Raw genomic sequence first — 13,550 nt, 5'->3', positions numbered from 1 at the left:
TGATTCAGAGGCCAGCTCAATGCAGCATGTGGGTGGGGGTGGGGAGAAGGTGACAGAACTATGAAGGGGTCTTGCATTTGGGAAGCATCTGTCTTTACCCCACGGCATTCTTCCAGTTGTCAACCTTGCCCTTGCCACACTAGCCTTCTTCTGTTCCATACCAAACTCATTCTTACCTCAGGGCCTTTGCACTTGTTATTCTGTCAGGAAGGTTCTTCCTATAAGATAGGCCTAAGTAAGTGAGGTCTGTGTTACATAATGTAGGCACAGCACTGAGCACGGTCCCTGCACAGAAAGAGTTTGTTACTGCAATCACTCAGCAAATTTAGGTGAGCCCTTGCTATGTGCCAGGCACTGTTTCAGGCACTAGAGATATACTAGCGAAATGATGTTCTACTTTGGAGAGACAGACAGACGCTCCTTCTTGTTTTTCACATGGCTACCTCTTTCTTGTCATTCAGGACTCAGTCGAAATATTATCTGCCCTGAGAGGCTTTCCTGGACAGTTGGTTCTAAGTGAGCCATCCCTCTCCCGTCACTTTAGTAGCCAAAGTCATTAATCGCTGTTTAACAAACTGCCTCAACACTTAGTGGTTTAAAAGTTCACTCTGACAGCCGGGGAAGTAAGGATGGAAAGGGCCCAATTTCTCATGATTCTAAAGTGTGACTGGGCTCAGCGGGTGGTTCTTCTGCTCTGTGTGGTGTAGACAGAGATCACTGGGGGAGGGGGCCTGGAACATCCAAGATGGCCCCATCTTCCCAAGTCTCTGTGTACCTGATGTTGCCATTCCATGGCAGCTGGGTTCCAGAGGGGAAGAGTTGCCAGTTCCTGGAAGGGTCAGGCCAGAAACTGCACAGCAGCACTGGCATGGCCTTGTGTTGGTCCAAACGAGTGGTGGGATGAGCCCAGAGCCATCTTGATAGGCAGAGTAAGAAAGAACTTGTGGGATCTTGAACCCACCACACTGTTCATCTGATTACCTGGTTTTGCTTTCTTTACTATATGAAGTTATTTTATTCATTATTTTATTTATTTCATGTTTTTTTCTCCTTCTTCTGCCCTAAGATAAGGAGAATGAATAGATGAATTGGACATTAGTAAATGTGTGGCCTCTCTCAGGTAGCAGAGTGCCTTAATCTGATTAGGACGTGTCCTTAAGAAGGGTAGATAGCAGAGGGCCCATAGGAGGTATTACTTATGGTGATATTTCAGCTTGAGGTGTGGGGGACCCTTTCTGTCCCCGCAGCCGCTGCTTCTCCCTTAGTTGACTGGCAAAGGGGGAGAGTTCTGCAGCCCCTGATATCTGTCCTCTTCCAAACGCTGGACTTCAAGGATTATCCACACACCCCTGCGGTCACCTTCTCAAGTCTCACCCACTCCCCAGATGTTCCCTTTGTGGTTTCTCATTTCTCTTGAGCAACGCTGGGGCTGGCAGCTGGCGAGGAGCAAGCTGGCATGCCTGCAGGCGGCGGGTGGCTGATGCAGGGGTGAGGACAGTCCCTGAAAGCTGGGTTCAGTGTGCCTCTCACCCTGTGTCTTTGCCCTCTGCTGCCCCCGAGGCTGAGAATGTCGTCACCCTCCAGAAGAGCCAGGATGTGCTGGAAGGTGAAGGAGAGAAGAAGACTATGGTGAAGAAGATGATGGTGCGAGAGCCACATCTGGTCTGTGGCATTGGGGTGGGAGGAGCGGAAGTCCTGAGTCTACCCACTGATGAGACAGGGGGCTAGGCGGGGAGAGGAGAGACGAGGAGGCAGGGCACTTGGCCTTGAGTCTCAGCTCCACCTCTAACTGCTCTCTGCCTGTCTAGAGGGAGCCCAGACAAGTCAGGTCCCTTCTCTGAGCCTCACTCTGCTCATCCGTGACAATGACTGTGTCACTGCTTGGGGGGGTGGGGGGGGTGGGCGGGGGGGGGGAGGATACAATCCAATGGTTCACTGTAAAGCTTTGTGTACCTGGGAGCAGTTTTATTACTTAATACCAAAAGTTAGTTCTGGTGGGGAATTTTCTTATCATTTTGCTAAATACAGTCATTTCTCAGTTATCCACCAGCATGTGCTGGGTGGGGATAAGCAGAGAAGTTTCCAAAATCATACTTAGCTTTGAGTCCCTTAAAGAGGGAGAATATCCTTGCCCTTGATACCTTCATTTAACTAATATTAATTGAGCACCTATTGTCTGTAGGTACTAAATCAAAAGTGAGAAGTAATTAGAAGAACATTTTAAAAGGAATTCAACTGGATTTCTTTCGAGGGCCCTTTGTGGTGTTTTTGCTTTGGGCTGGTCTGTGGTTTAAATAAACCTCCCCACCATGAGGCTTCAGAGACGCAGCTGGTTAGAACGTGGGGTGTTTTGGTGGCTTTGAACTGAGGCTCCAGACAGGTCTGAGCAGTGAGCTGGCTCCCCCCGACTGGAGGCTGCCAGAGCGTGGAGGTGGGGAGTTCTGCCCAGGCTGAGGGGCTGCTGTAGCTGCTCCTGGAGGGGTAGCCGCAGCCCTGGTGGTCTGCAGCGGCCTGCTCCCCTCATCGGCCCTTCTGTGTGCCCTGCTCAGAGGCAGATCCAGGAGGAGCCACTGGATTCCCTCTCCAGCCCCGTCCGCCAGCAGGCCATGGAGACTCTGACGCAGCTGAGGTGTCCACAGCCCCTCCCCGACCCCCATCTCCTCTTCTTCTTGCCATGGGGTCCGCCTCTGTCTTCTGGAGCCTCTCTGCTGTGCCCTAACCCCACTCCTGGGTCTTCTCCTCTCCCCGTGCCCAGTCCCTCCCAGGGCTGTCTGCCCTCCACACCCACTTCCCTCCTCCCCCCACCTCACCTCACCCTTCGTGGATCTGAATCTCAGGCCCACGCCTGGCACCCCGTCGAGGTAGCCTCGCCCCAGCCCTGCATTCATAGCTCCAGCCGCCCTCACTCTATGCCTTTGCTTTCTGTCTCCTCACCAGTCACAGCCATCCTGTGCTGGATCTTTGGGAAATGTCAGAGCTGGTGAACACATGTGTGAAGAGTGTGTTCTTCCTGCCTTCTGTGCAGGCCATGCAGGAGAAAGATGAGGCCAAGGCTGAGACCGTACGGGTAAGCAGGGCCCTCCCCGGTGGGTCCTAGGGTGGTCCAGGGTCCTCAGAGTGAGGTACATGGTAGGACTCCCAGCAGGGAAAGGAAGGGTGCTTGCTCGAGTTGCAGGGCCTGGGGCAATGTGCTGACCCTCTCTTGGTGTGAGAGGGATGTTTGGTGAGTGAACGGATTTTTGGAATAGGGATCAGTCCCTCATCTGGAGGGTTCTATTGACTTCTGAGCCCTGTCCAGTGAGAGGCCGGTGGGCAGGCATTGGCAAGGCCAGAGGAGGTAGCCAGGATTGACAGGAGGCTGGTTGAGGGCTAGGTCACAAGGAAGAAAGACTGGCTGTGGCCCAGAGAAGCAGGACCTCAAGGAGCTCAAACACATGGAAACCTTTCAACCTCTGCAGTTGTCCTAGGAGGAGCGGTCAGAGGTGACCTTTAGTGTAGGGTGTAGGGTCAGTGGGGGAAGTCAAGGGAGTGGTGTTTCGGCTCAGAGTAAAGCTCATTCATTCATTCATTCATTCATCCTTTCATTCATTGAATATTAATGGAGGGCCTACTAGAAGCACAGGGGTGGGATAGAGTAGGGGCAAGGGCAGGGGTGAGATAGACCTTATCAGAGAATTATGCAGTTAATGCAAAATTACAACACTGGTAAGTGCTGCAAGCAAGCAGTACTGCTGCTATGAAGAGCCTGGAATGGAGGGGACCTGGCCTAGGTGGGCGGGGGTTCAGGATTCTTGGTGCTGGAGCTGCGAGGTTAAAGAAGAGCTTGTTAGCTGAAGGGAGTGGCACTGGCAGAAGGAAAAGCATGCCGGGCAGAGGGAACAGCCTGTGCAGAGGCCTGAGGATGGAGAGAACCTGGTAACAGCAAGGATGACACTGAGGCGGTGTGGCTGGAGCCCAGGGTCGGGCGAGAGTGCTGAGAAGTGAGGCTGAGAGCTGTGGGGGCAGAGCATGTGGCGGTAAGAGGGCTCTGGGTCCCAGAGGTGGTGCCCTGAGATAAGACCCAGAGGAAGGGCGGGCATTCCTTATTTGGGCCCAGGAAGACAGAGGCCCCCTTGTAGTAACAGGTCCAGCCAGCAGAGGTCAGCGCTGCACAGTGCCGGGCTGCAGATGAGAAGGACCGGGGGGCGTAGCTGGAGAGTGAGGTTTGCTTGGTGGTTGTGGTGCAACCCTGGTGTGAATGAACAGACTCAGGAAGCCTGGGCAACAACAATGTGAGAGGCAAGCCTGGGCAACAACAATGTGAGAGGCAGACATGGGGAACTGGCAGGACAAGGGAAGGCGGAGGAGAGAGGGCCTTTCCAGAGTGGCTCAAACCCATAGCTCAGCCTTGTGTATGTGTAATGCCCGCACCTTCCTAAAACCCAGGCCTGTGGTGTGATTGACAGGGGAGGAGCCCGGGCGTGGAAGAGATGGCGGCCCTGAAGAGGCGACTTGGAAAACCTATTTAAGTCTAGGAGTAGCAATTAAACAAAGAAGCAGAGCGCTTCCCTAGAGACAATAATAAAAGTTTACCTAGCTCTTAGAGTTCTGGATTATTTTCCCACTCACCCTCTCATTTGTTGCTTACTTGGCCTATGGTAGATTCTTAGTGAATGTTGGGTGTCTGCTTCCTTCACTATAAGGTAAAAAGTGCAGGGATAATAACGACCAATTTGTGGATAAGGAAACTGTAACCCATGGAGGGGAAGTAATGTGTCCAGTATCATACGTTAAGTTAGTCTCGGGTGGGACCAAAGAGCAGCTTCCTGGGTCCACACAAGGGGTTGCCTGGGGTGAGGGTCTGCTCCAGAGGCCTGCTAGTAGCTTGGTCCTTCTCCTGTCTACAGACCCTTTACTGTCATACCTTGGAAGCCCTGCAGACACTGCTCAATGCTCTCTTTGTTGAGTGTCCCATCGCTGCTGGGCTGACGAGCATTTTGGAGGTGAGGGGACGGGGAGGAGGGGAAGGGTGGAGAAGAAAGGAGGATTGGCTTAGGAGGAGGGGGTGGTGGGGGCTGGACCCAGAAGGAGTGATTTGACTTCAGGACGTGATCTTGTGCCAGTGTTCTGCCTCCCTGTCCCAGACCCGTGCCTCTTCACTCTCTCCCTCCCCTCCATACTCCCATGGTAGCGGCCCCTGTATCTTTGCTCCGTTCATTCATGCCCCTGTCTTCTTCTTTGAGCCTCACGATTCTCCATCTTTCATCTCTCTCCTCATTGATCATCCTGCCTCTGGTCTTTCAGTCCTATTCTCAGTTTCTGGACCCCATGACTCCCTATGCTCTAAGAAGAAGAGAAGAACTGCGGGGAGTGGTCTTTATGCTCTCCCCAGAAGCTGATCAGTGAAGATTGGCCTGCCCACCCAGGCAGTAGGGGCTGGCAGCCAGCCTGTAGCTCTGAGCCTTACCCTTGTCCTCACAGCCCCTGGGGCCCTGGATGAACTCTGGAAAGGCCCATGAACGAGCTCGTGCTGTGAGCAGCAATGTCTCTCTGTTGAAGTGCGCGCTTCTCACTGTGCCTTACTTTGTGAGTGGCCTCTGGGAGATGGGGCGGGGGGCCTCCTGGGGAGAATATTCCCAGTTCTGAGGGAGCCTGTGCACCTGTCCAACCTGTCCAGAGATTCCCAGGTGGCCCTTACCATCCTCAGAGGGCTCCGCTATCAGGGACAGACATTCCACCTCTTTTTACCATTTACTGTATAGCATTATTGAACCTTTAAGACTCAGTCCCTAAGATTATTACAACACAAATAGGTATGTTTCGGATCCACGGGCCTGGGGCTTGTGCTGGGAAGACTCGCCCTTCGCGTCGGGGATCCCGATGAGGATATTGGCCGGGAGGCTCTGGAGGGCATCACCATCCTTTATACCATCCTGAACCTCCGAAAAGGTAAGTCTAGAGCACCTCTGAAGCAAAGCTTCTGAGCAGGCATTCAGCTAGGCACTTGACTAAGGCAGTAGCAAGGCACTGGTGGGTGGGAGATGGTGGAGACCAGCACAGGGTCTGATGGGGTATGCGGAGGTACAAAGAATTAGTCCCCACAGGACCAGGGACAAAGGCTATAAACAAACCTATTTTGATTGAAGCAATCCTTCTATCATAGCTTTTCCTCATCCTTCCAAATTTAATCTGTGACTCTCCTTTTCACATTCCCATGGAACCATGTATACTCAGGCATGATAGCCCTAATCTCTTAGTTCCTGGTCTGTCTTCTCCACTAGACTATAATCTCACTTGAGGACAGGGCAAGGCAGTGTCTTGTTCACCGATGAATCCCCAAGGGCTTGCCATGGGCCAGGCACGCGGTGGGTGCTCAGTGAATATTTATGGAATGAATGAACAAAGAACAGATTCTATCTTAGAACCACAGTGGTTCAAACCTGTAAGTGGAGAACATTCCTGGGATGTTCTTCCAGGGAGCTAGTGTTGCAGCATGGGCTGACACAGGTGCCCAGAAGGCACTGCACCTAGAAGTGCACCGTAACATCGATTACTTGTGTCCTTCTTTTTTCCACAGTCCCAACACTGCCTCAAACCAAGGGACCTTGGCATGTTGTTTAAACTGTCCTGGCTCTGGAGGCAGAGTGACCTAGGTACAAGACCTGGCTCTGGCCCTCCCTAGCTGTATGACCTCAGACAAGTACTTTCCTTGTCCAGGTCTAGATTTATTCATCTGTAGGAAAGGGTAAAATAGCATATAACTTGCAAGCTTTTTGAAAAATTAAATGAGATCATATATGTAAAAAGACCGGCTCAGTACCACACATTATAGGCACTTGTCAAATAGAGCTTTTTTTTTTCTTTCTTAAAGACTTTATTTCCTTGTTTTTAGAGGCAGGAGAAGGGAAGGAGAAAGAGAGGGAGAGAAACATCAATATGTGGGTGCCTCTTGCGCACCCCCAACTGGGGACCTGGCCTGCAACCCAGGCATGTGCTCTGACTGGGAATTGAACCAGTGACCCTTTGGCTGGTAGGCCAGTGCCCAATCCACTGAGCCATACCAGCCAGGGCAAGTTTTCTTTTCTCCATGCCTACAATGATGGTCTTATTAGTTTCAGGCCTTTGGGATCTGTCTGGTGTCCCTGCTTTTCTTGACCTCTAACATTTGGGACAAAGATTTGGCCCCTGGACTATTTTCGCTGCTGCCCAGGAACCACTCAGACCTCCTGAGTAATGGGTATAAGTCATGTCAATAATCAGCCTTAACGTCAGGAATAGCATAGACCAAGTTAGTATTGCTAGATTTTGCAAATAAAAACACAGAACACTCACTTAAGTGTGAATTTCAGATAAACAATGAATAATCTGATTGAAAGTATTATATATTTGAGAGATATTTTCACTAAAAATTATTTGTTTACCTGAAATTCATATTTAAGTGGTTATCCTGTATTTTATCTGGCAAGCCTAGGCCAAATCCACTCTGTTAGATTCTGCAGGAGAAAAGTGGTTTGTCTGGACCCCCTGACCGTAGGAAGCAGCAAAGCTAGAATACAAAACGTGCGTTTGCCTGATTCCAGGTCCCAAGCTCCTTCCCTTTACAAAAAACCCACACACTTGGTTCATGTGGTCACTCCACCTGATGGACCTTTCTCATGCCCATGTCTTGCCTACACTGGGAGATCCAGGAAGGACCCAGGCCAGGCCATAGTAAGGGCTCATAAAATGCATCTGAAATGTGTTTCCTTCAGTAGAAAACAGAAACCATCATGTGCCAGATACTATTCTATGCCCTGGGACACAGCAGTGAAGAAATAAATATCAATTCAATTAATCAAATAATCCACCCTGTTGAACTTACCTTCTTGTTGTCAGTAGACAACAAAATAAAAAAGTAATACCTATAGTAAGTCAGATGATGATGAGTCCTAAAGAAAAAAGGAAGCAGAAAAGGGGAATTGGGAATGCCAGGAGCAGGGGGATTGCCGATTAAGAGGCATTGCCATACGCCTGCCGGAATGGCAAAAACGAAAGGGACGGTGCCGCACGCTGGTGAAACCTGAGCCACTGGAGCTCTCGGGATCTGCGGTGGGAGCATCACTGGCCTCCACCATGGAGAGCTGTTTGTCAGTATCCCCTGAAGCTGAATCTATGTCTACCCAAGGACACAGCAATTTCTCTCCTAGTTATCTGCCTAGCAAATGTGTACATATAGTCAGCAAAAGACATGACTAGACATACTAGAGTGTTTATAGCAGCACTATGCACAATAGCTGGAACCAACCCAAATGTCCATCAGAAGTAGAACAGATACATAAATTGTAGTATATTCATACCATGGGAAACTGCGCAGCACTGAGGATGAATGGAGCAATGCTGCTTGCAACAGGGGCCATGAAGCTCACCCACATGATGTTGAGTGAAGGCCAGACATCAAGGATCGCATAATATATGAGTCCATTTGTAGAAGTCCAACAGTAAGGATATCTAATCTGTGGGCTGAGAAGTCGGAATAGTGGTTACCCCAGGGCAGGGGAGGGACAGAGTGGACTGAAAGAGGGCATACGAGGGGCTTCTGAGGTGCCGATCACATTCTGTTTCTTGACCTAGGCGCCAGTTACGTGGATAGGCTGAGCATTTGAAAATTTATTTAGCTGGGTACCTATGATTTATGCACTTCCTACATCTATGTTTAACAAGAAGTTTTAGAGAAAGGGTGATCAGGCCTCACTGAGAAGGTCCTCTTCTTACAGAAGCCAGGGATAAGAACGAGATCAATAAGATGGAACTGTATGAGAGCAACAAGCGTTTCCTGGGGCCCTACAACCCCGTCAGCCCACGCCAGAACATTCCGCGTGTGATCACGGTGACTGCTTGCTGCCTGCCAGCCCTGGGCCTTCCCGGGAATGGGGGAGAAGGGCAGCACCAGCCTGCCCAATGCCCTCCCCTCCTATCCCATCTTCCAGGAAGGCTTCCCTGACCACACGGGCCATCCTGAGTGCCCACGACCCCTCTGGTCTGAGCCACAGTGAGTGGGCTGAGTCACCCAGCTCTGGGGCCACGTCGCCTCTTGTTTTGCAGCTCCTCCCCAGAGATTGCGGGCTCTCCCTGCTGACCTCTGGGTGTGCTTGGCGGTGTTTATGCATCTGTGTATGGCTCATTCAGGGTCTGCCCATGTGTGCCAACATCTCTGTGCCTTTGTTTCAGGCATTCAGAGACTTCCTGTGGCCCCAGCAGGTGAGAGACCTGTTGCTAGCAGCCCTGGAAGGGCTGAAGGGTGCCTCGGAGGCTCAGGGGAAAGACTCAGGGGAGACGATGCGGCTGGCCTCAGAGGTGACACTCCGCTCAGTGCTGGAGCAGTACCAACACAGGACACGGGAAGTGGTAAGGCCCCTGGGAGTGGGGGCTGGGCTGGGAGACCCCACAGGGCCTGCTGGTCCCTCAGGTAAGGCAGGGGTGGTGGTGGCTGAGTTCAAGGTGAGGAAGAACTCACCCATCCAGTGTGGGGCAGTGGGGGTGGGCGGTGAAGACCAAGTAGCTCTCTTTCAGGGAAGGAGCAGGCACTCTGCGCACTTCCCCATTTCTCTCCTGTGTCCCCTTCTATCCTGTCACTCCTTTCCTCCTCCGTCTCCACGCCCCCACAACTCTCTTGGCCTCGCCATTGGCCCTCTGCGTGCTCATGGCTTCCCGCCGTCCTCCAGATCCCAGAAATCGTGGAGGCTGTCTACGTGCAGCTGAGCCACATCCAGGAGCCACAGGCCCGCAAGGTGGCCCTGCTGCCCGTCTCTCTCCTGGCCCGCTCCTTTATGACCAAGGTCGTGGACGCCCTGCTCCTGTGCCCTCTCCCACTAGACAGGTACCAAGGTGGGGTTGGCCTCAGAGGGTTGAAGCAGCCCCCACGCTGGCCTGGGACTCTCCTTCTACCCAGAGGAATCCCTTGCCCTTTCTAGGTGGCCCCTCTTCTGTGATCTGTGGTACTACGACAACCATTAGGCACTTCCCAAACACTGCTAGCTGTCTTTGCTCAGCATTAATAGTGCAATAACCCCATTCTACAGATGAGGAAACTGAGGCTCAGGGGAAGTTTCTTACCCTAGGGATCCACCGAGCCAGCAACAAAATGAGGACCTGAACTCAGATCTGACCAACTCCAAGGCCAGAGCTCTATAATGATGCCATAGAAAGGAGGCCTGAGTGATAGTCCTTACTCAGCTTTCAGCTGCTGTGTGGTCTTGGGCAGCCTGCTTGTCCTCTCTGGGCTTCAGTTTTCCCCCACAGGCCAAAGGAAGAAATAATCCCTGCATTCCCACTCCATATGGGTGGTTGTGCCGAGTAATGCAGCCAGTTGTGCCGGGCCTGTGCAGGAGGGCGCACCGTGTCCTCAGCCTTCAGGGAGCAGGTGGTCTGATGGGCCGAGGGGACTGTGGCCAATGGTGAGCTCATGGCCAGGAGAGACCAGTATGACTGGTGCAGCCTCCTGGCCCTGGAAATGCTCCCACACCTTTGAATGACTAAATCAAGGCAGAAAGCATGTGGTCCACATCTTAAGATGGTTGGTTGAGAGTGAAGGTAACAGAATTGTGCAGAGCTATGCAAATGGGGTGTGTCTCTAAGGAGAGTTGGTGTCATTCACAGAAGCCAAGGACATCAGTGGTGAGGGCTGGGGTGACACATATCTGTCCTCCCACCTGCAAGAATTTAAACCTTGTGACTGCACTGCCCAGCAGAGGGTTTGCTTCTTGGAGCCACTAGACATGCAGACTCACAAGGCTGCGGAGGCCACACTTGAAATCAGAGTCACTCAGGATATAGGACAGGATGGCATCAGGGGCTCCTCTTTGCAGGAGACCTTGCAGCAGGCCATGAAGCTGGCCAGACGGAGCAGGAACAAAATTCAAGGAGGCCCTTGCTCTCAGGTGACATGCCTGCCTGCACTTGTGTGAGCCTGAGAGTGAGGGACTCCTTACGTTTTGTGCCCTGGATGCTTCACTTCCCTTACCCCAGCCTTGGCCCTGGTTCCAAGAGTTGGTCTCGTGGGTCTCAGGCGGAAGGTGCGGGAGCTGCCTTAGCTTAAGTGGCTCAGGCCACACGGGAACTAGCATTTCTTCTAACAACTCTATAGACTTGGCTTCCAGGGTCCCCACAGGGACAAGCCCAGTCGCCCCAGGAAGCTCAATGCTACAATGTCCCCATCGGTTCTTATAGTTAATTTATAGTTCCTCCCAGCTCAGATGCAATTTACCAGTTGGGTCACTTTTACCATAAACAATGTTACCTAGCAACATAGTTGACATACTGTCTTTATCAGGTTTCCAGGGGAACAGAGCTGGAAAGTTAATGGGAGGCTCACCAGAAGGTAGAAAGGGCTGGGTTAACCCTATAGCTCACCGGCCCATCGGAATGCCCGCAGGCCGGTGCCGCCTGGCGCAGGTGCCTTCCCCTGCCTGGGGTACTGCCTCCTAAGGGACAGGGGCATGGGCTTCTTGATATCATGTGACAGATGCAGGGTCCAGGCCCCAAAGGGCTCCTTGGCCTAGGGGAAGGAGCACAGGCTTTGGGACACCAGACCCGGTCACTTCTTGATGATGCAACTCATGAGCTGTGTTGTCTTATACTGGTGATTGCACCTCTCTGAGCCTCAACTCTCCATGTCTAAAATGGCAATAACAACCCACCTTGAGGGTCATTGTGAGAATTCAGTGACCCTGAATGTCTTAAATGTCTTTTCGTATCTGTATCCCCAGAGATATGCTCAGTGCCTGGACGATAGCAGATGATCGATATTTGCTGAAGTAATAAATTGTCTGTAAAGCACCTGGCATAATACCTGGGAAATAGGGTTTTGTATCGCTGTTAGCCCCCTGACTCATAGGGAGTGTTTTCTGGACCATTCCAGGAATTTGCTAGCATGCCCATGGGTACCAGTGGGAAGCTGGGTTGCCCCAGCTTGGGCCTGGTCCCCATAACTATCTTACCCCCGACCTCCCAGCAATGGAGCAGAGATGTGGAGGCAGCTGATACTGCACAAGCCCAGCCGTCATGTCAAAAAGGTCCTGAACCTGCTCCTGGTCATCCTGAAGGAGGAGCCTGTCACCAAGAAGGGCAGGGCCTCCAGCGAGCCGCTAGCGGTGAGACCTGTCTGCCTGCCCCTTTTCTTCTCCTCCCCCCTCCTGCTAGACTCAACCCGCCCAGCTTCTAGGGTGCTGCTCTGCGAGCAGCTAGTTGTGTGGCCTTGGGTAAGTGTCTGTCTGTCTGCTCTTGATTGTGATCCATCAATGGCTGCTACTTACAGTTACGTCAGTGGCCTGGAATAGTAAACGTCTAACATTTACCTGGCACAGAGCAGATATTCAAGAAAGTTCAACTGATACATTTAACAATTCTTTACTGAGCACATGTAAGTTCTGGAGACTCAGCAGAGAGCAAGACATTCTGAGGGAGGGAAGCAAATAAGCAAAGATATGGGGAATGGAGGAGTGGGTGGTATTATCCTTTACAGAGGGAGGTCCTCCTGTTCAGGAACAGTCTGCGTCTTGCCCAAGGTCACACAGCCATTGAGTGGTGGTGGCAGGACTCAAACCCAGATCCCGTGCTTCCCCATCGGATCCCTCTGCCTCTCTCTCCCAGCATCGAGCTCTGTGGATCAGGCACCCCGTGCCCTCCCTGATTTCGGCATTTAATTCACTCCTCCCATGTATTCTCCAGTCACTCATCCATGCATCTTGCTGAACAAGCATAGTTTGAGCATAGATACGGCATGGGCAGATTTTTACCTTGTGGCATTAATACACCATTTGAGCAAGATTAAGCCAAGAGCAGAGCCTTATGCACATCACCAGAGGCTTTTCTCTACACCGCAGACTGTTTTCTTTGAATAAAGTATTAGTTTTGGGCTGCTGACAAGTGGAAAGGCTTTGAGTCCAAGAGACTCTCTTAGCTCTGCCACTGCCTCTCTGTGTAACCTTGACCAGTCACTTCCCCTTCCTTAGCTTTCCTAGTAAGATCTGTAAAATGAGTAGTAATAACTCCTGCCTCTCTGTCTTACCTGTTGAGAAGAGTGAGATAGTGGACGCGTGAAAGGGTTTCCTAAGCCGTGAATTACAAATAAGGGCCGTTTATTGTTCTCCTCCAGCCCACATTATGTCATTTATTTCCATGGGAACAAGTCATGGGCTCTTTCACTTCACAATTAAATGGGCCAGCTGCATGGTGGCGCAGATTTCAATCATTCCTTTAGGAAGCAGTCTCCCTTCTCCTTCAGTCACTTCTCACCACAGCTGTGGGGCTGGCTGGACGAGGCCCAGTAACCTCACCTTATGGAAGATGAGTCTGAGGCTCAAAGGGGGGCAGGGAGCGGTGGAGCCAGAAAGAGCCATCAGGTCTTGTGACCCCAACCCATCACTGCCTGCTCCCTGCCCCCACATTGTCCTGCAAGTTAGGGAGGACTCAGTGGGCCAGGTGTGAGGGGTGGGCCCAGGCCAGGACCAGAGTGAATGTAGGTGGGGAAGTTGGAGGGGGGCAGTGGTGAGTGCAAATTTGGTCCTTGGGAACCTGGTGGGACAAATGCCAAT

At 51.8% G+C, this 13,550-nt stretch overlaps 1 protein-coding gene across 1 annotated transcript in view; it reads left to right on the top strand.

Annotated features, from left to right (window-relative positions):
• The first annotated feature begins 2,591 nt into the window (after positions 1-2,591).
• Positions 2,592-13,550, top strand: part of LOC150015292 (maestro heat-like repeat-containing protein family member 7) — a 31,309-nt gene continuing 20,350 nt past the window's right edge. The window contains exons 1-9 of the mRNA XM_090268288.1: positions 2,592-2,629; positions 2,938-3,067; positions 4,887-4,982; positions 5,461-5,565; positions 5,793-5,928; positions 8,733-8,845; positions 9,187-9,363; positions 9,681-9,835; positions 11,969-12,107. Of these exons, the coding sequence (XP_090124414.1) occupies positions 2,607-2,629; positions 2,938-3,067; positions 4,887-4,982; positions 5,461-5,565; positions 5,793-5,928; positions 8,733-8,845; positions 9,187-9,363; positions 9,681-9,835; positions 11,969-12,107 (1,074 nt within the window). The 5' untranslated portion in view covers positions 2,592-2,606. The remainder of the gene's footprint in view (positions 2,630-2,937; positions 3,068-4,886; positions 4,983-5,460; positions 5,566-5,792; positions 5,929-8,732; positions 8,846-9,186; positions 9,364-9,680; positions 9,836-11,968; positions 12,108-13,550) is intronic.

Source organism: Furipterus horrens, unplaced genomic scaffold, assembly GCF_987537825.1.
Source record: "Furipterus horrens unplaced genomic scaffold, mFurHor1.1.pri manual_scaffold_3, whole genome shotgun sequence".
Taxonomy (NCBI): Eukaryota; Metazoa; Chordata; class Mammalia; order Chiroptera; family Furipteridae; genus Furipterus; species Furipterus horrens.
The sequence above is the reverse complement of the archived record's forward strand: the minus strand, read 5'-3'. Positions and strand labels throughout refer to the sequence as shown.